The sequence below is a fragment of the Medicago truncatula genome, chromosome 7 (assembly GCF_003473485.1).
Source record: "Medicago truncatula cultivar Jemalong A17 chromosome 7, MtrunA17r5.0-ANR, whole genome shotgun sequence".
Classification (NCBI taxonomy): Eukaryota; Viridiplantae; Streptophyta; class Magnoliopsida; order Fabales; family Fabaceae; genus Medicago; species Medicago truncatula.
The window spans coordinates 3,750,228-3,772,744 of NC_053048.1; the positions used below are offsets into that span (position 1 = coordinate 3,750,228).

The following is a 22,517-nucleotide window of genomic DNA, read 5'->3' on the forward strand; positions in this document are numbered from 1 at the left end:
AACAATTTTATGAAATCAATTTTAAAATTACAAAATTTTAGCTTCAAAAGTAGAATTAATTATGGAGTGAAATCAATTCTACTTGAAAGCAACTAAACATGCCAAATTAATTTTACACCTGTAAAATCAATTTTAAAAAGCAAAATTTTGATTTTTTGGGTCAGCTACGAGACTGAACTAATTGACTAAGATATATATTTTTGGGAATCCAACCAAAACCATATCACATATTGCAGTTCTTAAGTCTGTAAATTTTAATAAATCTTTATTCTTGTTAGATTGAAGTCATGCTTCTCAAGTCGAGACATTAATTCTTAACGAAGCTGGAACTAATTCAGTATGTTAAAATTGAATCAAGCTCAGCCATACTCATATATACTCAATAGTAACATTATCATGGGTTCGTTTAGTCAATTCTGAAGGATGCAACTCATTCAATAGATAACATTAATTCAATATATTTACAATGCTTTGTAGTGACAAAGGTGATACTTTGTCATGTATGATATTCGTATTAATCAATAGATAGAAAACATAATTACATATTAAATGAATCTAGTACGCTGAAAAATCAGGAGCAGCAGAAAACATTCATTCAGGGAGCTTGTGAAGAATGTTCCAGGCTTTCTTGCGGTGTAGATCGTGAATCAACTTCAATCTTCCTAAAAACTAGCTTTTGCTGTGGAAGTTGATTGTTGGCTAATGCTGTGAGTTCTGTGTCTACTAAGATTGTGTCCTCATCTTTAAATTCTCCTCTCAGAATACCCTTGGCAAGTTCATTCTCCACATTTTGCTGAATCACTCTTTTGACTGGCCTAGCTCCGTAGTTAGGGTCATATCCTAAGCTTCCAAGAAGTTGGATGGCAGCATCTGTCACCTGGATTTTCATCTTGCGATCTGTAATTCTCTTCTGCACACGCTCCAACTGCAATAAAATGTAGAAAAAGATAGGAGTTAGGGACATTAAATGACATGTAACAATATCCTGAAAATCTTGAAAGGCTTGATGTAATCCTAAAGGGACTGCAACTATGGCTATATTAGTTGTGTTTAATGGCGATTTTCCATAATATCAAGGATCACAATGTGATCACAAATTTTATAATTTCAAAAGACCGATATTCATAATTTTGATATACTTGCAAGAACCGTCAATCAATATTGGAGTCGATCAAATTTTAGAAAAACGGAAAGGAGTGGGAGGAATGAAGTTACCTGTAACCTGACAATGCTACTAATTTGATCACGGTCGAGAGGCTGGAAGACAATATATTCATCAACTCTATTCATAAACTCGGGACGAAAGATGGATCTTGCAGCATCCATTACCCGCTGCTTTATGGTTTCATAGGCTAATTCCTTAGGCGCCGTGTCATCATCCGTGTTTAGAATGTACTGTGATCCAACATTTGAGGTCATAATGATAACAGTATTGGTAAAACTTACTGTTCGACCTTGTGAGTCGGTTACTCTTCCATCATCTAAAATTTGAAGGAATACGTTGAAGACATCCGAATGTGCCTTCTCAATCTCATCAAATAAAATAACAGCATAAGGTCTGCGGCGAACTGTCTCGGTAAGCTGTCCCCCCTCTTCGTACCCAACATATCCAGGTGGTGCCCCGATCAATCTTGAAACTGCATGCTTTTCCATGTACTCACTCATATCAATTCTTACAAGTGCTTCTTCTGTATTGAACATGTATGAAGCCAGTGTCTTAGCCAACTCGGTTTTTCCTACACCTGTAGGCCCCATAAACATGAAGCTAGCAATTGGACGATGAGGATCTGAAAGACCTGCTCTTGAACGTTGGATAGCCTCGGCTACTGCTTTAACGGCAGGATCTTGACCTACAACACGCTTATGAAGTACTTCCTCTAAATACAACAATTTCTCCCTCTCTGATTGTTGAAGTTTTGAAACAGGAATACCGGTCCACTTGCTTACAATTTCAGCTATATCACTCCCTGTTACTTCCTCTCTTAGCATAGACTTCCCAGAGTTCATATATTCATCTAACTCTTTCTCCGCACTCTCAAGTTGTCGTTGCAATGAGTTAAGGCTTCCATACTTTAATTCAGCAGCGCGGTTCAGATCATACTCCCGCTCAGCCTGTTGGATCTCAAGGTTCACTCTGTCGATCTGATGCATAAATACAGGACACATTAGTATTTGGTGCCGACCATTAATCAATATACATTCATTTCCTAATTAATTAAATTTCAATTATAGTTACCAAATCAATCCATTTATTTGCACCAGTTTTTCCACATTGTGAAAAATATTACAGAATCACATATTTGAGAACCTTTAGTATTAAAAAAAGTATATGATAACACACCTCTTCTTTGATTGATTGAAGTCGAGTCATTACTGACTTTTCATGCTCCCACTGTTCAGTCAGCTCAGCCTGTTTATGTTTTAACAGAGAGAGCTCAGCCTCGAGACGACTTAACCTATCTTTAGAAGCCTTGTCTGTATCATTCGTCAGAGAGAGTCTCTCCATCTCTAGTTTCAGGACCGACCGGTTGATCTCATCAAGTGCAGTAGGTTTTGAAGTGATCTCCATTTTCAATTTGGCAGCCGCCTCATCAACCAAATCAATAGCTGTAATTTGAAAGGAGCTAGAAGTTAGTGCCTTATGAACATTATTGATTGCGGCCCAGAAAGAGATTTTAAGCAAATAATCTTGATAGTGGAATAAAAGAGAGAAGAGTCAGAACTACATTTTTATCGTTTAAAGACTATGTTCCCTAACAGTAGCCTCAATTAGATTTAAAGATCTTTATGAAATGACAGTGTCATCAATTATGACGGCCAGCCAAAAATCCACCATAGAAATGCCGCGTTGCAGCCTACGGCATAAACATTGTGGATATACCAGTTGTTGCTGCCTATGGAGGCTAAAACAAAATCCATGACAACACCGTGGCAGAAATTTACCTACACTGGAAACTAATCAACAATTCTAACAAACATCTGTAAATTATCTGTTCTCCATAAACAAGCAAGTTTGTTTTCTCAAAAGCATGCTTAAATCAATCAAAAAATCTGAAGTGTTATATTAGTAATTTATTGTTAGAATCAAAGCGAATGCTTATGAAACTTCTCAGTCCTTTTGTAATTTAAAAAAGTTAAAGTTACCTTTGTCAGGCAAAAATCTTCCACTGATATATCGATCCGAGAGAATTGCAGCTTCCACAAGTGCACTATCAGAAATTCGGACTCCATGATGCAGTTCATACCTTTCCCGCAGTCCCCTTAGTATTGAAATGGTATCTTCAACAGTTGGTTGGTCAACATAAACTTGTTGGAAACGACGCTCTAGTGCTGGATCCTTCTCGATATACTTCCGATACTCATCAAGTGTTGTTGCACCAATGCATCGCAGCTCTCCTCTGCCGAGCATAGGCTTTAAGAGATTACCAGCATCCATAGCACCGTTTGTAGCACCTAACATGCGAAAAAGTATAATTGCAGTCAAATCCAGCATGCTCATGTTACTTTATAAATTCCATTAGGCATAAGCGTCATACAATGGTCATCTATATGATTAGATTCCTTCCGATTTAACAACGTTTTGGTAAATAAACTAATTTGCATCAAGCCTCTGTCTACCGACATTTTTGGTAAATAAACTAGTAATTTGCATCAAGTAATAGACCAGCCTTCAGCAGATTTTTAATCCACAAAATCAGATATCTGAAAATGAAAAGCTTTGAAGTTTATTTGTTACCTGCCCCAACAACTGTATGAATCTCATCAATGAAAAGGATAGTTTGACCATCAGATTCTGTTACTTCTTTAAGAACAGCTTTCAGCCTATCTTCGAATTCTCCCCGGTATTTTGCTCCAGCAATAAGTGCACCCATATCAAGGGATATAAGCTGAAAAGAGACCAGTGATCATTGAACTAAGAACTTCTGAAGGAATGTAAATAAGAAAATGTTATATTTTTTTCCTATAATTTAAATTCAAACTAGACTGGTAGAGGATATAGTAAGGATCATTACAATGAAACTGAAAATATTATATTTCTAATCTTTGCATGTCAGTTCTATAAACAACAGCCTAAGCATTTTGATGAAGCACATACCCTACGGTTCATCAAAGCTTGAGGAACATCTCCTTGCACGATTCTCTGAGCAAGTCTGTTTCAAAGAAAGAGATAGGTCAATGTGCATAAACTTGTAAAGAATATATATTAAAAAAACAGCATCCAAATTATGGGGAAAGAAAAAACATAATTATATAACCTGTTTGGTTTCCAATAAAATTATGAGACAATCCTTAACCTCAGGTTAAACACATTTCACAGGTACGAAAGTGGCAATGTCCACAGTAAGTACTATTCATATAATTGATCCTTATATTACCTCAAATTACAAGGTATCACATTTTCCTTAGTAGTTTAGTTTTTAATATCATTGAAAAGAGAGGAATAAATTGTCATATCAAGAATCAAGATGATCAGAAAGTTGACCAACTTATCATTTTAAATTATTAACCATTTAAGCCAAACTCTTAAACCCATTTCATATTTTTAATAGATATCTTTGAACTCCAAAATTTGCATGCAGATCTTATTTTCAATATATTTTAAAGTATGTTTAAATAAACTTTGTACTATTTACTTGCATTACTAGTATTTATGGAGCTAGTTAGAGTTAGACATTGAAATTAAGATTTTACGAACCAGCTTGTAAAATCTATTCCGATAAGATTTTAACAGCACAAGTGCTCGACAGATGGGAAAATAATCCAATCTTAAGGAATAGATATAAGGAAGGAAAAACTAAGCACGCACCCTTCAGAAATTGCAGTCTTTCCAACACCAGGCTCACCAATCAGCACGGGATTGTTCTTTGTTCTCCTGGAGAGAATTTGAATGCACCTGCGTATTTCATCATCTCTTCCTATAACTGGATCAAGCTTTCCTGCTTTAGCCATTGCTGTCAAATCTTTCCCGTATTTTTCCAATGCTTCATACTTCCCTTCAGGATCTATAACAAATATAAAGCAGTGTTGTCAATCGCGGACGGCGTAAAATAGCAATTTATTCAAACTCCACTACATGTAAGTGATCTAGCGCGCCGCTATGTGATATTATTTTGTATCAAATAACAAATTGTTCAAATTCCACCATAGCCGCAATTTCACAACATTGATGTAAGACAAAGTTTGATCAATACTAAATGTAGAAAATCATATACAACACACAACTCGTAAAAGCTATAAAGAAGAAATTCAAGTACAACATGAATCCCCTGCTTAATTTTCCCATAGATATCTAAGTCTTTTCAGTAATGAACAACACGTTGATATAATCATTTATTAAGAAATTTAGAATGAGACAAATGGAAAATGTCATTACCTTGGTCAATTACTGACTGGCGTCCCCTAATGGACTCTATTGCAGATTTTAGACCCTGCTGAGATATCTGAAAATCTTTAAAGAGTTGCTTCCCGAATCGTTGGTCCTGGATAAAACCAAGAACTAAGTGCTCAACAGAAACAAATGAATCCCCATATTCTTTCTGGAAGTCCCTGGCTCTCTGAATCAATCCCTCCAAATCGCGCCCCAACATTGAACCAGCTGATTCCCCTATAACCTAACATAATTGAAAGCGAGTCAAACAAATTAGCTTTTTCGGTACAGAATAAAGAAACCGGAACAAATATTTCCAGCCTATTTGGATTGACTTATTTGAGCTTGTGTACTAGCATAAGTGCTTCTGAGATTGTTCAGAAGAACTTATGAAAAGCTTATGACATATCTATAAACTGTTTTCAGCTCATTTCCAAAAGCTGAAAACAGCTTATAGTTTCTATAAAATCAGTTTGACTTTATTTTACCTTTTGTCATACTAGTACTTCATACATAAACACTTCTATTGTAAATGCTTATACATGAGTGCTGAATTGAGTTATTCATCCAAACAGACCCTAATCTGCTAATGAGTACATTAGTAGTAAAGCTAAAGTCAACAAATCAGCAAAATACAAGACTGCAAGTGCTCCTATTTCAATTCAAACTTGTTCAAATGTAACAAATGGATCACCTTGGGTTGCCGCTGAATGAACTTATCAGTAGCTTCTAGAAGCTGAGTATTGTCCACTCCAACCTTGGTAAAGATCCTGCGAGCAAGACCATTCTTCTGCTCCAACAAAGCCTTCATCAAGTGCTCCGTCTCCACAATCTGATGTTTGTTCTCTTTGGCCACCTCCGGCGATGAAACTATCGCCTGCCAAGCCATCTCTGTGAACTCTTGCTGTGTAATCTGCCATTGCATCAAAACCCCAAGTCCCAACATCAACTGCTGTACCTCACAAGCTATAATACACGTAACAAACAGAATAAAAATTTACAAATCTCAAATTTTGATAACAAGCTGAGAAAACCGTGTGTGTGGTTAGTTAATTGGTGAATAATTAGTTTGAAGAATATTGATTGCTCACTTTTTAACTCGTAAGCGGTACCTAGGCTCTTTCGTTGTTCCACTTTAATAACTTTTCATTATTCAATCAATTCTTTTTTGTCATCACTTCTCTCTCAACTTCCCATCCTCTCTACAATGTTTTCTCTAAGAAATCGTGGTTGAGCCTAACACAGCCCCACAAAACCGGCTTGTGAGGATTACCCCCACTTATAAACACATTGTCAGGCCATCACCTATCCGATGTGGGACTCTTAACACACCCCCTCACGACCAGCATTATTGGGCTTGGTTCGTGGACATAAATGGTGGGTGGCCCGATAGCGGAAACCTGATAGCAGCCCCCTCACGACCAGCACTATTGGGCTTGGTTCGTGGACATAAATGGTGGGTGTCCCGATAGCGAAAACCAGATAGCAGGTGGCCCAATGGATCATGGAGAGGCTCTGATACCAACTAAGAAATCGTGGTTGAACCTAACACAACCCTTATAAAACCGGCTTGCGAGGTGAGGATTGCCCCCACTTATAAACACATTGTCAGACCATCACCTATCCGATGTGATGTATAGTCAACTACCTTAACAAAACATTTTAACTAAGACAATGAGTATAAAAAGGCTATGTGATAGGTTAGACCTTGAGCTTAAGACCATATTAAACAATCTAGTCCCTTGTAAGATTGCATCAACATCTACGACGACTCTCCTCAGATCAGGTGTGTTCGGTGTCGGACAAACGTCGATGTCTGACACCAACATGTCACCGACACATATAATTACATTGAATTATATGATTTTCTCAAATGATTATCGGTGTCAGCGTGTCAATGTCTGTGTCTGTGTCTAGGTCAGTACGCGTGCTTCATAGATCAACATATTCTTGCACATGGTAGAGGTCGGTTGAGTAGCTAAACTGGTTTGAGCTAAGTGTTAAAGAAACCGGGTTCATACCCTGAGAAGGAGAAAATACCAATATAACAACTAATTACTTACATCTAGCTATCCAAAAAAACTAAAAACATAATCTCGTGCATAATCAATATTCCAAAATGACACTTACATCTAGCTATCCAAGATTGAACATACATTTTTTTTTGTCAAATAGCTAGTATCCGGGGTTTGAACATATTACAATGTATTATCTCTACCAGCTGAGCTGTTCATGGGACAAGTCATATAGTTTTAGTCTTATGACTCAAACTTGAATTTGAAGCAATTTAATCTAATAAACTTAATAGCTTCTACTATAATTAGTTTCAAAAAGGAAAGGGAAAAAGAATGAAATTACCCTTCCAGTGCCAGTTGAAGAAGCTTCACAACGAACAGAGAAACGCTTCGAATTTGTTTGAGTTCTGCAAATTCCATTTGCTAGAAACCGTCTTTGATTTAATGGAAGTGATGATTTGAGTGAAACGCGTTTAGCGGAGAAAGAGAGAGAAACACGGTGATGATGAGAAAAATATATAGCACTGTTTCTTCTGTTGAAGGAAATGGGAGTTGAATAGGGAAGAGAAAACGACGTCGTTGAAGCCATCACTGAATTGAAAGAAGAAAGAAAGAGTGATGATATTGAATATTGATAGTAAGAAAGTGTTTGTGTTTGCGTTAATACTGAGAAAGGAATAAGAGAGAGACTGTTTGAGTTTGATCCTTCAATGGATCATGAATACCAGTGTATTTAAAGCTTTTTTTTTTTTTTTTTGAAAAAAAAAAAATACAGCAATTAAAGATTATAAAAACATGAATATAGCCGTTAATTTTCATTTTTTTACCAATATTATTATTTTAAACTCCGTATCTAATTCAAGTACCGATTAATTCGTCATATAATTCACTTGCAAGAACTCATTTAAAAGTAGAGAAAAAAATTGCATGGACTTGTCCACTAAAATTGACACGGAGGAATCAAACATGATATATTGCAAACTCCTAAAGCAATCAAAATGATTTTATTAACAAATATTATTAGGTCATAATCCTCGAAGATTCTAACAAGTATTTAAAATAATCTCACAATTTTAAAATAATTTCCATTTTTGTAATACATTTAATAAAACAATCAATAACGTTAAAATATTTCGTTAACACGGTTATATCAATCTCTCTATATATTTATAATTATATTAATCTAATCAGTACCGCTTTAATAAAACTTATTATTAACATTGAATGACTATTTTAATTATGGAAGTGTACCATCAGAACTTATTTTTTAGGGGATAAAATTTATTGTGGAATATATTATTTGGCCAATATTATTACTGTTATTGAAAAGAAAAAGAAATTAAGAAGAGTGAGTGTGGAGCATTCTGGGAAGTTCGTGAAGAGTGTCGATGTTACGTTACTACCACACGACGAATGCGCCGTAAGCAACCTTTAGCCACGTGGGCCTTCTCTTCCATGTCACTTTATAGGTAGTTAAGATCATATATTCTTATTCCCACGGAATAACTCGTAAAAATATTGCATATTGCGGTAAAAATTCTATAAATTAATAATGTTGGAATTGGAGAAATTTATTAATTTAGAGAGTTATTAATTTATCGATAAATTAATAATTATTAATTTTAAGAGTTTTTAAGTAATTATACTGTACATACCAAACAAAAAGACAAATTAGTCTATGTCTCTTAGAATTACGTTGCACCAAATCTTGGGACTCAATGTAAATTAATAAATATTGTATTCATATCCATTGGAAATATGACTTTTGACTTTTAAAGTGTATAGTAAATGTAAACAAGTGGAATGTTCAATGTATTCTTAAAGCAAGTTTGGCATATATAAATTACATGAATGTGTTAAAAGTATTCAAACAATATCTCACTCACGAGATGGCTTCTCATCTAAAAGGTGTTGCAAAATCAACTATGTCAGATCAAATACATAAGGAGTTGTGCGAGTACAAGAGAGATAATCCTGCAACCACACAAAAAGACTTGCAGAGATGGCTTGAGGGAAAATTTCAGTTGAAAGTTAGTCAAGGAACAATATCAAACACACTTAAGCGGTCAAATGACTATCTCTCTGCTGAAATAGAAAAGGGAAGAGCGGAGATCAAAAGACACAAACCAGCAAAATATCCTGACATGGAGAAGGTTGTTTATGAGTGGTTTCTACAGCATCAAGAACGTGTGAATATCACAGGAGAATTAATTTTGCAGAAGGCAAGAGATACAATGAAACTCTTGTACCCTTATGATGATTCAGATTTTAACTTCTCTACAGGATGGCTTGGGAAATTCAAGCACCGACATGGCATAAAGTCATTTCGTCGTTTTGGCGAGAGTGGGTCTGTTGATGTACAAGACATGGAGCAGAAATTGGTATCAATTCGAGAGAAAATTGATCAGTTCCCTATGAAAGATGTTTTCAATATGGATGAAACTGGGTTGTTTTATAGGCTACAAGCTGATCGTTCACTGGCAACAAAACAACTTGAAGGAAGAAAACAAGATAAAGAAAGGCTGACGGTAGTTATTTGTTGCAATGAAGATGGCTCTGAAAAAATCCCTCTATGGATTATTGGGAAATATGCAAAGCCTCGTTGCTTCAAGAATGTCAACATGAATAGCTTGGATTGTCAGTATCGAGCTAACAAAAAAACATGGATGACTAGTGTGCTTTTTGATGAATATGTTCGTTCATTTAACCAAATGATGCATGGTAGAAGAGTTCTACTTGTGGTGGATAATTGTCCAGCACATCCAAGAAATATTGAAGGGCTAAGAAACGTTGAGTTGTTCTTCTTGCCACCCAACATGACATCAAAGATTCAACCTTGCGATGCTGGGATAATAAGAGCTTTCAAGATGCATTACCATAGAAGGTTTTACCGCAAAATATTGGAAGGTTATGAGGTGGGACAATCTGATCCAGGGAAGATAAATGTCCTTGATGCTATCAATTTGGCAATCCCAGCTTGGACGATAGATGTTCGAAAAGAAACAATAGCGAATTGCTTCCGACACTGTAAAATTTGTTCAGCTAGTGACGTTGTAGGAAATTTGGATGAATCCACTTTTGATGAAGAAACTCAAGACCTCCAGACTATGATCAATCAATGTGGCTATCGTAATAAGATGGATATCGACAATCTAATGAACTACCCATGTGAAAATGAAGCATGTTCGGAGGTTCAGAGTTTAGAAGATATTGTGCGTACTATCATTGAGAACAATGCAGAGGATGACGACGAAGATGATACGGTGTCTTTGGAGCATGTTACGCGAAAGGAAGCACTTATGGCGTCAAATACTCTTCACAACTTTATGATACAATACAAAAATACAACACCTCAGCTATTGGATGCAATAAGAAAAGCTAGAGATGAGCTCCAAACAGACTTGAACTTTAAAGGAAAACAAACAACTATTGAATCATATTTCAACAAAGTGTAATATATTTTTTTTCAGTTTCTATGAATTATTAATTTATGATTTTCTTGGGACCGAAAATTATAAAGGGATCTCCCAAAAAATTATTATCTTATTATTTTATCGAATTATTCAATTTTTTACACTGGCCCAAGTCGGGACCGGACAAATTTATTATTTTAGAGAGTTTATTAATTTACCGAGTATTAATTTAAAGAGTTTCTACTGTATATACAGGAACTGAGATTCGAACTCGGACACTCCAATTCTTCACAATTAAATTGTGTGAGCTCTAACCATAAGTTATTTAACAAAAATAAAAGATCATTTATGACAATTAAAGATATATAAAGAAACGTAAGTATTAACCTAAAAATCAAAACAATAAAAAGAGAAAAATAGTTGTTCAAATTGTGGTGTATGACTTATTTGGTGAAACACACAAAGTGTAGTAAACAATCCTAAAATATATTTTTCCTCCAAAAAAAATAAAAAAAATCTTAAAAGACATTATAACGAGTGTTTAACTACACAATACGAAACCAACCTTAACTAATAAATTACAAAATAACTCAAATTTAGATCAAACAAACACCCACCACAAACACAACCTAGCGTACCACATGCAAGATGCGTAACTGGATTAAAAAAAAAAACAATGGTGTTTGTGTGTGTTTATCAAGATCTAACACATGTCAAAACGAGAAGGCTCAGAACGGTTGAATCGATTCGAGACAAGCCCATAAACAAACATAATCACTTGAGATATGATGAATGACTACTACCACAAACACGATGTATCCCTAAATTATCATATTTTATTCAAATTACTCTTTTTTTTAGTAATATGTATAAAATTGTATTAAAATTGAATATTACTAAAAAAAAAAAAAAGAGTAATTTGAATAAAATATGATAATTTAAAAACTAAATTGATGGTCTCTCAAATAAAATTAAAAACCAAATTGATAATTTACTCTTATTATATAAGTAGTCGGTTTAGTGATAAGAGTCGAATTTTACATATTATTTATGTTGCATTTAGTTTGTTTAGTTGCCCTTGGGGACTCCTCCTTATATTAGTGAAAAATGAAATGCAATTCGCAAGGAATAAAAATAACAATATTCATCCTTAAAAAAAAAAGCATTTTCTTTTAAGAATTTAATTGGTGTCCGAGATTTGAACCATAAATCTTACATATATTATACATTAAGATAATGCTTGATATCCCGATCTTTTTTTTCAAGAGGATATCACGATGGTAGTTCTATAGAATGTGTAAGCCACACCACCCACAATATTCTCCTTGTTTTCCGTGAAAGGCCTGATTTAATTGGATGAAACTATATTCGGGAAGCTCTTGGAATGAAATAAGTCGTGATATATAGCATTGTCCTATTTATTTTGAAAACAAATTTGAGGTTTAATTTTCTTTACGTGAATTCTCGTGAACATAGCTCAGTTGATATAGATAATTAGGGATGGGAATAGGTCAAACGCTCGTCAGGGGTCTATGGTCCGGCCTACTGAAAGCCCGGCCCGGCCTAACTCGTTTAATAAATAGGTCAGGCATGAGATTTTTAAAAAGTCTATTAATTTAAATGGGTTAGGCTTAGGCTTATAAAAAAGCCTATCAAGCTTATCAGGTCGGTCCGTATATGAGTATATTATATTTTCCCACGTTTATTATTTACAAAAAAATAATAATAACAGTTCCTTCAAATTCTCATATTAAGTTGGTGATTTTCTATTATCACATTGAAGATTTTATGCATTTTTTTCTACTTAATTATTATTGATTTTGTTTTCAGTTTTTTATTGTTTAAAAACTTGTTAAGTTATCATTAAATACTCATATTGTTATTTGATTTGTGTGAACTTTTGAGGCTTGATACTAATATGTCTAAGGTTAATCATGGTTATCAGATTAAGTTTGAAATCCTTTTTGTTACCAACATTTATTCTTGATAGTTTCTATTCATCTGTAAATTTTATGATTGTGTTTTATTAGTTTAATATGTATCTAATTAATGTTGATCTCTATATTAAATACGTTGCTCAAATTAAAAAGAAAGAAAAATTGATGAATGAACTCTATTTGAAATTTATAACAAAAACTTGACTTTTAGACAAATTAATAGGTTAGAACAGACTTTTAAAAAGATCAGGTCAAACTTAAAATAAAGTCTTTGATAGGTAAAAGGTCAAGGCTTAGGCCTTAGTTTTATCAACCAGGTCAGACCTATTTAAGCAAAGCCCGACTCGGTCCGGCTTATTCCCACCCCTAAAGAACTACCATCGTGATATCCTCTTGAAAAAAAGATGGGGATATCAAGCATTATCCAAATAAATAATAAAGAAAAAATACGCATCACAATGTAGGGACTCATGCAGGAAAAACCCATAATTTATTTCTCATATTTGTATTATTCAAAACAAAACAAAACCAAAAAAAAAAAGTTACACATTTGTTGTAACTAATTGAAACCACTGACTTTGTGGATCCTCCAAACAAGCAGGATTATCATCAATACATATGCATCTTTTTGTGACAATCTTAGGTGAAGTTGGTGATTCCCTTTGCAAGCATAATTTTTGTCCTTGTTCATCCAAAGTACCCAAATGAAGATTAGTTGCTGATAATGTTTTCCAAAAACTTTGCTTGCTCTTGCAATCATTTGATACCTTCACTTGTGATCCATCACTAACTGCTTCTATGTATGTACCATTGCCAACCAATTTGATTTGTTGCCCTTCTTGATTCCATTTACTTGCCCACTCACAATCACCCAATTCAAGTTCATTGTTAGTGTTCACTTTCACACATTGTCCACTTAATGGGTGATATATTATGTAGGACTTGCTTGAATTTAAACTTGGGTCTGCAATTAATAAAATTAACAAGAACTCATCATCGTAAATTATTTAGATAAGCAACTTATTTTCAGTTTATAGTAGAATAATGATAAAGACACATGTATAATCTTACCTAAGCTATTTCTATAGTAAAAGATGAAATAAAATAATGTCGTTTTCGTTTATGCTATAAGAGGTTCTTATATGCTATTTTGGAGAACATTATGAAAATACTAAACAGAAAAAAGTAAACCTTATGAAAAGTAAACCTTATAAAAAGTAAAAAAATTACTATGCATGCTTGTAATAAATCTCTAGCAATTAGACACATATTTATGTTCTATTTGGTTCTATAATATTTTTAAACAATTATATTTTTATATGTACCAATCTACCTATGTATTAGCTATAACTTCATTCCAATATATGTCAATTATATTTGTTAACAAAAAGTTATAAATGAACAAGTATGAAATAAGTCTCAAATTTCATCTCAAAGTGTTAGAGACACTAAATTTATCAAGTAGTAAAATGACATACCTAGAAGCTTCTTTTGCACAAGTTGAAATCTTTGAGAAAAATCTGGATATCGAAGTGATTTAAAATCAATATTCCATATACCAAAAGGCTCACTCGCATTACTTTCTTTATCTCTAATATAGTAAGAACCTTGTGCAGTCCATAAAGCCCAATCCAAGTCAACCCCAGCAAGATAAGCTAACATACATGACAAGAATCTTTGATTGAATGTTTGATTCTTGTCATCAATAGCAGTCAAGTCAGCACCAAATTCACTCATAACCAATGGATTAGGGTTAGAACCACTCATTAGAAACCCTGCCTTATCATTCAAATTATTCATTACATTAGCACATTTTTTGTTCAATGGTTGTTTGTCCCAATCACTTCGATCCCCAGTTGACCATGCATAGGAATGTACCTCGTACACCAATTTGTCTCCTATGCTTGTGTTTAGAGGATTTGTTTTCAAGAAGCTTAAATCAATGTCATAGTTAAAGCCAGAAACAAATACAAGAACATTGGGATTTTCTTTGTGAACTGTTGTTGCTCCTTGGCTCATGTACTTCTGCCAACTGCTTATGTTTTGACTTGGACCTCTTAGTTCATTTCTTAACCCTATTGCCACAACCTATAATTCAAAACTCAAACATTAGAAAAATTGTTTGTTTATGGGTTTAGGGTTCTTAACCCTATTGCCACAACGAATAATTTTTTTATGTACTCTCTTTTTTTATGTACTCTCTTAACCCTATTATGCCATTTTTTCAAAATTTTATCCGTGTCGAAGATATTAGTTGAAGATAATACACCATTAGCCAAAAGAGAGTACATCAAAAATTTGTGTAACCCTTTTAATAGTAATATAGATAGAGTAGTAGTGTATTATATACTAGATGATTGATAAAATGAACAGTTAACCTAGAAATTAAATTTTACATTTGTTATAGAAGAGAAAGAAATAATGTTTTATATATACCTGAGATTTTCCTTTGACACGGTTGGAAACATTAGAAAGTCCTTGTAGCCATTCTTCGGGGTTGAAATATTGGTCACCAAAGAATCCATTCCCATCATTATTGTCACAACACCATTTTGGATCGCTAACATGATTATCAGCCAAAACCATCATACCTTGTCTCCCAAACTCATCAATCACGTTATCAAATGCTTCCACAACGGTAATGTTCTCGAAAGAAGGGTTATAAAAACGAATTCCTAACCTAGAACTAGTGAGGTTTAGTTTGTCTAAATTTTCTCCAACTTTATAATTTGAGTAGCGTGTGAACATTTTTGTTGCCCATGTGTATCTAACACAATCAAACCCTAATCCCTTCAATTGGGTTATAATATCTTTTAAAGGTATTGTTTCAAGACCTTCAGCTACCATTGCATTCATGTGACTTGACCAATTGACACAATGTAGCTTCACCCTCTTCCCCGTCTCATCTACTATCCATCTGTTGTTGGTTGAGAGAGGAAGAGAATTTGAATTTGATGCAAAAATTGAAAATGCCAAAAGTAAAATTAAGCTCAAAGGTTTTCCTCCCATCATGAAATTTTAAAATTTATGATGTGAGAAAGTAGAAATTTGTAAAATAGGTTTTTGGGTTTTGGTTTGGTGTCCCCTCGATTTCATGGTTTGTGCTTATATAGGATTATGAATATGCCTTTTTATTCAAAAAAAAAGAAAAAAGAAAAAGGTATGGATATGCCTTTAATAGAGGTGATCTCTTGGTCAAAAAAAAAAGAAAGATATTTTGGTGACATTGTTTGTTATTATGAAATTGATATAAATGATAAGATTGATTATTTTTCCTTTTCTAATTTTAGTATGAATATGTCTTTTTATTCAAAAAAAAAAAAAGGGTATAAATATGCCTTTAATAGAGGTGATCTCTTAGTCAAAAAAGAAAGGTATTTTGGCCACATTGTTTGTTATAATGATTATGAGCTTGATATAAATGATAAGTTGATTATTTTTCCTTTTCTAATTTTAGTATGAATATGTTAAAAAAAGAAAAGGGTATGAATATGCCTTTAATAGAGGTGATCTCTTAGTCAAAAAAGAAAAATATTTTGGCCACTTTGTTTGTTATAATGATTATGAGCTTGATATAAATGATAAGATTGATTATTTTCCTTTTCTAATTTTAGTTTGAATATGCCTTTAATAGAGGTGCTTTTTATTTTTATTTTCTTTTGTAGAAAAAATCATGAAGCAATTTTGTCATATTCATTAAGTATAAATATAAAAAAAAAGACTGTCAATTCTCTACACACAAAAAAAAAACTATACAATACATTGTACTACAAAAAAAAACCTTGAAAATTTTAAATATATAAAATTTATCAAACAATTGGGTCCAGGGGATCTCCTCCATCTTATTAGAGGTCCAAAGTTTGTCTTAGAAATGTAGTATTAGAAATATAGTATTGTATCCCCGTGAGTTTAACTCAGTTGGTAGGGATATTGCATTTTATATACAGGGACTGAGGTTCGAACTTCGAACACTCCATTTCTCCACAATTAAATTGTGTGAGCTCTAGCCACTAGACTACTTGACAAAAAAAAAATTGTTAAATCTCGTAGAGAAATATTTACCACTTATCTTGCTTCTATAAACTCGAGTGATTAGTCTATTTAATTGCGTAAAGAGGATACTTGATTAAAAAACAAAAATTTAATTATATAATAAAAATATCAATAATTATTAAAATATAAGATATCACAATAAATGATACTTTATCGTTAACTCATAGGGATTCATTGTTGGATTTTTATATCATGTGCAAATTTACACATATTAAGACGTTTAGAATAGTAAGTTTTTATTGAAATTTGTGCATTTTATATCAAATATATAATTTTTTAATAAATAATTGTTGTTTTCAATAAAAAATTATTATTCTTAATTGCTTTAACATGTGCGATATTACTTGCAATTTGACTCAAGTGGTTAATGAGCTCCACAAAATAACAAATTGTTTAGGAGAACCTTAATTTGTTTTTTGGGTGAAACAATTCTTGCTGTCTAATGAGAATGACAATAAAATAAACATAGTAGTTAAAACAGTTATACATTTGTATTATTCAAATAACAAAAAAAAAAAACAGTTACACATTTGTTGTAACTAGTTGAAACCACTGACTTTGTGGATCGTCCAAACAAGCAGGATTGTCATCAATACATATGCATTTTTTTGTGACAATCTTAGGGGAAGTTGTTGATTCCCTTTGCAAGCATAAATTTTGTCCTTGTTCATCCAAAGTACCCAAATGAAGATTAGTTGCTGATAATGTTTTCCAAAAACTTTGCTTGCTCTTGCAATCATTTGATACCTTCACTTGTGATCCATCACTAACTGCTTCTATGTATGTACCATTGCCAACCAATTTGATTTGTTGCCCTTCTTGATTCCATTTACTTGCCCACTCACAATCACCCAATTCAAGTTCATTGTTAGTGTTCACTTTCACACATTGTCCACTTAATGGGTGATATATTACGTAGGACTTGCTTGAATTTGAACTTGGTTCTGCATTTAAGACAATTAACATGCAGTTATCTATATTATATATAAAGAAAATAATTTTTGGCCCCTTTAGGCTGACTTGTTCTCTTCCCCAAATTACCATAAACTTAAAAGATAAAAATCACACATAACAAATAGATAAGAGTAAATTCAAATATTTAAAAAAGTGTAACAAACTCAATCTTTATAGACCAAGATATATCAAAATTTTGTTCCTTATTTTTATACTCTGAAACAAATTTTTCTATAATAATGATTGTCGTTGGTGTCATTAAAAAGATAAGAATTTAGATTTTTTTTTTTGTTATGTTGTTGGTGTCATTTAAATAGATAAACAAGGAGTTTGTTTGTTATAATTTAAAAGCAACAATCATTTATATTTATACTTTTAATCAAAATAAAAATTCCATAGAAAAACACTGTTTCATAATTTTCAAATTTTATTTGCTTGTCATCATAAATTATTTACTACTATACAACACTATTTGGATAACAAAAAAACTTATTTGCTATTTGAAATATCCTCTCTTATAATGAAGTCTTTGCATTTTGCAGTGCTTTAGGGAAACAATTACTATGCTTGTAATAAACCTCTAGCAATTATCCTTCAAAAAAAAAATCTCTAGCAATTAGACACATATTTATGTTCTATTTGGTTCTATACCATTTTTAAACAATTATATTTTATATGTTCCAATCTACCTACGTATTTGTTATGACCTATGCTATAATTTCATTTCTATGTTTGTTAGAGACTAAATTTAGAGGCAAATTTCATTCTTTCCCCTCTAACGATTTCATAGGTAATTCAATTTTTTTTTGTCAAGTAGCCTAGTGATAATTCAATTCTTTCCCCTACAAACTGAGCTAAGTTCACATGGTATAGGTAATTCAACTTTATTAAGGTGTAAAAATGACATACCTAGAAGCTTCTTTTGGACAAGTTGAAACCTTTGAGGAAAATCTGGATATCGAAGTGATTTAAAATCAATATTCCATAGACCATAATGCTCACTCACATTACTTTCCTTTTCTCTAATATAGTAAGAACCTTGTGCAGTCCATAAAGCCCAATCCAAGTCCACCCCAGCAAGATAAGCTAACATACATGACAAGAATCTTTGATTCTTGTCATCCATATCAGTCATGTCTAAACCAAATTCACTCATAACCAATGGATTAGGGTTAGAACCACTCATTAGAAATCCAGCCCTATCATTCAATCCATTCATTACATTGGCACATTTTTGGTTCAATGGTTTCACAATCCAATCCTTTGGTGACCCAGTTGACCATGCATAGGAATGTACCTCGTACACCAATTTGTCTCCTATGCTTGTGTTTAGAGGATTTGTTTTCAAGAAGCTTAAATCAGTGTCATAGTTAAAGCCAGAAACAAATACTAGAACATTTGGATTTTCTTTGTGAACTGTTGTTGCTCCTTGGCTCATGTACTTCTGCCAATTGTCTATGTTTTGACCTGGACCTCTTAGTTCATTTCTCAACCCTACTGCCACAACCTATAATTCAAAACTCAAACATTAGAAAAATTCTTTGTTTATTATAATAATACATAGTAGTAATAGATTTACCTAGTACTCTTGAAATTTTTATATAATAAATTAGAATACTTAATCTTCCAAATCAAAAAATCTTTTGACTATGAACTCGAACATTAACAAATAAAACTATATTTATCTCATCCTCGTGATCTTAGTTCAGTTGGTAGGGATATTGCATAATATATGCAGGGGCCGAGGTTCGAACCCCAAACACTCCACTTCTCTACAATTAAATTGTGTGAGCTCTAGCCACTAGACTACTTTAAAAAAAACAACTTATATTTATCCCACTGAAATGGGATATATTGATTTTTTTTTAGGGGAGGGATATATTGATTTAGTAACCACTTCCTCTCCTATTTATTTAGAAAGCTTGAAAAAATTGTGTGAGTTATAGCCACTAGATTACTTAAAAGAAAAAACTTATATTTATCCCATTGAAATGAGATATATTGATTATTTTTTTTAGGGGAGGGATATATTGATTCAGTAACCACTTCCTATCCTATTTATTTAGAAAGCTTGAAATGGAGCTGTGAAGGGGGTTATAACTTTTTCCTTTGGTGGTGTATGGGGTTCGAACCCATACCTTGCATATATTATGCATTGTCCTTACTAACTGAGCTAAACTCACCAGACAAGGGAGTTTATAACTAAACATGGTTTATTTTTCTCAGCCATGTTAACACTGGCGGAGCTACATGTACCCCAGTTTTTTTTTATCTCATGTGTATATCTGTGCAGTGGCGGATCACCACTTGAGCCAAGGTGGGCCACGACCTACCCCCCATTTTTTTTTTTTTTTTTTTTTTTTTTTATATATCTGTAAGTACAATTATACCACTAAATTTAAATGCAAAATTTAAGTTGCCCACCCAATTATATTCACTTCTATGTGTATGTTTTGTGATTTGTTTACTTTAAGAATAAATATACTTTTGGATCTCATCAAATGATTGATATTCATTTATTTGAAAAGTGTATAATATGTTAATTTTGAGACATTAATTCTAAATATAGCATGACAATTTATATTGAAAGAGAAGTTAGTATAAGTATTAGTTTTGATTATATTTTATGTGATTTCAAGTATTTTGGAATGCGTAAAAAAGTATTTTAAATTTATAATATATGTTGTCTAATTTTTTGATTTTAATCTTTATGTTTAATGCACACTGCAACATAAATTTTGCTTTATATATCATAGTTCATTTTGATGGCCCACCCAGATTTTTTTTTTGCTCCGCCACTGCGTGTGTGACTGTTACTAAATTATCTTTTGTGTGTAGATATATTTGATGTTAACTTTTAATATTTTAAGACAAATTTGTAGGATTAATAAGAGATACATTTTAAAGAAGAGTAATAAATGTATTTAAAAATTTGTAGATGATTTTATATTTATGGTGTAAAACTCTTTTATAAAGGGCCTTATAATTAATGATGGAGAGTAAAAAATAACATTAATTACATTTAATTTCATCCGTTAAATTTAACTTCTCTTTTTGATTCAATCAATTACAATTTTAAGAACAAATATTTCATTTTCGTAATTCATGCATCTCAATTTACACCGACACGACACTGATACGACATTGACAACTATGATTATGTTTAATTATGTTATTTTCTCAAAATTTTATCGGTATTAATATGTGTCTGTGCCAATATCGTATCCGATGTTCGTGTTTGTGTCCGTGGTTCGAAAAATTTGATTGATTTTCGACATCTAAGTCCCAATATTAAAAAAATAGCACAAATATGGGCACTAACGAGCTCATTTGTATGATCCTTTCAACAACAAAAAAAAAGAGCTCGTTTGTATGATTTTCTATTTAGGTATTATCCTATGTTTTTGATTACTTTTTTTTTTAATATATTTCTGATTAAGTTGAATTTTAGTTGAAGTTTTTTTCTCTCTAAAAGATTTGGAGTTTTGTTTTTGATAGGTAACATTCTTGCATTTAAGAAAACAATAATATATAAATATGATGAAACGAAAACTTGGTGTGAGAGATTAGTTGAGAGTGACTAAAGTCATGATTTAACAACCGAACCATTAATTGTCAATGTTTAACTTGTATATCGAAGAGAAGCTACCTCAAAAATTTGTGTAACCCTTTTATTAGTAATATAGATAGAGTAGTAGTATAATATAAAGTCCTTAAAAAAAGTAGCATATTATATATTAGATGATTGATAAAAAGAACAATTAACCTAGAAATTCTCCTTAAAAAAAACCTAGAAATTATCCTAAAAAAATTAACCTAGAGATTAACTTTTTACATTTCTTATAGAAGAAAAATAAATAATGTTTTATATGTACCTGAGATTTTCCTTTGACACGATTGGCAACATTAGAAAGTCCTTGTAACCATTCCTTTGGGTCGGAATATTGATCACCAAAAAATCCATTCCCATCTTTATTGTGACAACACCATTTAGGATCACTAACATGATTATCAACCAAAACCATCATACCTTGTTTCCCAAACTCATCAATCACAAAATCAAATGCTTCCACAACAGTAATATTCTCCAAAGAAGGGTTAAAATTCCCAATTCCTAACCTAGAACTGGTGAGATTCAATTTGTCTAAATTTTCTCCAACTTTATAATTTGAGTAACGTGTGAACATATGTGTTGCCCATGTGTATCTAACACAATCAAACCCTAATTCCTTCAATTGAGCTATGAGATCTTTTAAGGGTTTTATCTCAAGACCTTCAGCTACCATTGCGTTTAGGTGACTTGACCAATTGACACAATGTAGTTTCACCCTCTTCCCCGTCTCATCTATTATCCATCTGTTGTTGGTTGAGAGAGGAAGAGAATTTGAATGTGATGCAAAAATTGAAAATGCCAAAAGTAAAATTAAGCTCAAAGGTTTTCCTCCCATCATGAAATTTTAAAATATATGATGTGAGAAGGTAGAAATTTGTAAAATAGGTTTTTGGGTTTTGTTATAGTCCTCTCGATCTCATGTTTTGTGCTTATATAGGATTTTGTTTTGCCATGTTGTTTGTTATAATAATTATGAGCGTAGATATAAATGAAAAGATTGATTATTTTTCCTTTTTTAATTTTAGTATGAATATTAAAAAAAAAGGGTATGAATATGCCTTCATTACAGGTGATCTCTTAGTAAAAAAAGGAAAATATTCTGGCCACGTTGTTTGTTATAATGATTATGAGCGTAGATATAAATGATAAGATTATTTTTCCTTT

At 32.6% G+C, this 22,517-nt stretch overlaps 4 protein-coding genes across 5 annotated transcripts; 1 reads left to right on the forward strand and 3 right to left on the reverse strand.

Annotated features, from left to right (window-relative positions):
* Positions 1-405: 405 nt before the first annotated feature.
* Positions 406-8,096, reverse strand: LOC11429184 (chaperone protein ClpB3, chloroplastic). 2 transcript variants are annotated; one of them, XM_003621342.4, is made up of 10 exons: positions 7,727-8,096; positions 6,063-6,281; positions 5,375-5,612; positions 4,808-5,003; positions 4,097-4,151; positions 3,737-3,887; positions 3,145-3,453; positions 2,342-2,607; positions 1,216-2,142; positions 406-925 (listed from the first exon to the last, which is right to left on the reverse strand). In XM_003621342.4, the coding sequence occupies exons 1-10, from the start codon at positions 7,970-7,972 to the stop codon at positions 596-598; spliced, it is 2,937 nt and encodes a 978-aa protein (XP_003621390.2). In that variant the 5' UTR covers positions 7,973-8,096; the 3' UTR covers positions 406-595. The 2 variants fall into 2 exon arrangements, with proteins under 2 accessions (XP_003621390.2, XP_013447561.1); XM_013592107.3 differs by having other exon boundaries at positions 6,063-6,334; positions 7,727-7,846.
* A 1,176-nt stretch (positions 8,097-9,272) lies between these two features.
* Positions 9,273-11,058, forward strand: LOC112416474 (CENP-B homolog protein 2-like). The gene is made up of 2 exons (XM_024770339.2): positions 9,273-10,687; positions 11,052-11,058. Exons 1-2 carry the CDS (start codon positions 9,273-9,275, stop codon positions 11,056-11,058), a joined length of 1,422 nt encoding a protein of 473 aa, XP_024626107.2.
* A 2,217-nt stretch (positions 11,059-13,275) lies between these two features.
* On the reverse strand, positions 13,276-15,580 carry LOC11421554 (glycosyl hydrolase 5 family protein). Its single transcript, XM_003621344.3, has 3 exons — positions 15,170-15,580; positions 14,212-14,821; positions 13,276-13,697 (listed from the first exon to the last, which is right to left on the reverse strand). The coding sequence occupies exons 1-3, from the start codon at positions 15,578-15,580 to the stop codon at positions 13,276-13,278; spliced, it is 1,443 nt and encodes a 480-aa protein (XP_003621392.3).
* Positions 15,581-17,308: 1,728 nt separating this feature from the next.
* Positions 17,309-22,026, reverse strand: LOC11424143 (glycosyl hydrolase 5 family protein). Its single transcript, XM_003621338.3, has 3 exons — positions 21,616-22,026; positions 18,650-19,247; positions 17,309-17,730 (listed from the first exon to the last, which is right to left on the reverse strand). The coding sequence occupies exons 1-3, from the start codon at positions 22,024-22,026 to the stop codon at positions 17,309-17,311; spliced, it is 1,431 nt and encodes a 476-aa protein (XP_003621386.3).
* Positions 22,027-22,517: the final 491 nt, after the last annotated feature.

Bases quoted from the DNA above. Each gene is read 5' to 3' on its own strand.
- LOC11429184 (XM_003621342.4), bottom strand. From the start codon at position 7,972: ATGGCTTCAACGACGTCGTTTTCTCTTCCCTATTCAACTCCCATTTCC. The intron at 6,282-7,726 runs GTAATTTCATTC...ATGCAATGGCAG, and splicing joins CTTCAACTGGCACTGGAAGG to ATTACACAGCAAGAGTTCAC. The intron at 5,004-5,374 runs GTAATGACATTT...TATTTGTTATAG, and splicing joins CCAGTCAGTAATTGACCAAG to ATCCTGAAGGGAAGTATGAA.
- LOC112416474 (XM_024770339.2), top strand. From the start codon at position 9,273: ATGGCTTCTCATCTAAAAGGTGTTGCAAAATCAACTATGTCAGATCAA.
- LOC11421554 (XM_003621344.3), bottom strand. From the start codon at position 15,580: ATGGTAGCTGAAGGTCTTGAAACAATACCTTTAAAAGATATTATAACC. The intron at 14,822-15,169 runs GTATATATAAAA...TTTGAATTATAG, and splicing joins GTGTCAAAGGAAAATCTCAG to GTTGTGGCAATAGGGTTAAG. The intron at 13,698-14,211 runs GTATGTCATTTT...TATTAATTGCAG, and splicing joins TGTGCAAAAGAAGCTTCTAG to ACCCAAGTTTAAATTCAAGC.
- LOC11424143 (XM_003621338.3), bottom strand. From the start codon at position 22,026: ATGGTAGCTGAAGGTCTTGAGATAAAACCCTTAAAAGATCTCATAGCT. The intron at 19,248-21,615 runs GTACATATAAAA...TTTGAATTATAG, and splicing joins GTGTCAAAGGAAAATCTCAG to GTTGTGGCAGTAGGGTTGAG. The intron at 17,731-18,649 runs GTATGTCATTTT...TCTTAAATGCAG, and splicing joins TGTCCAAAAGAAGCTTCTAG to AACCAAGTTCAAATTCAAGC.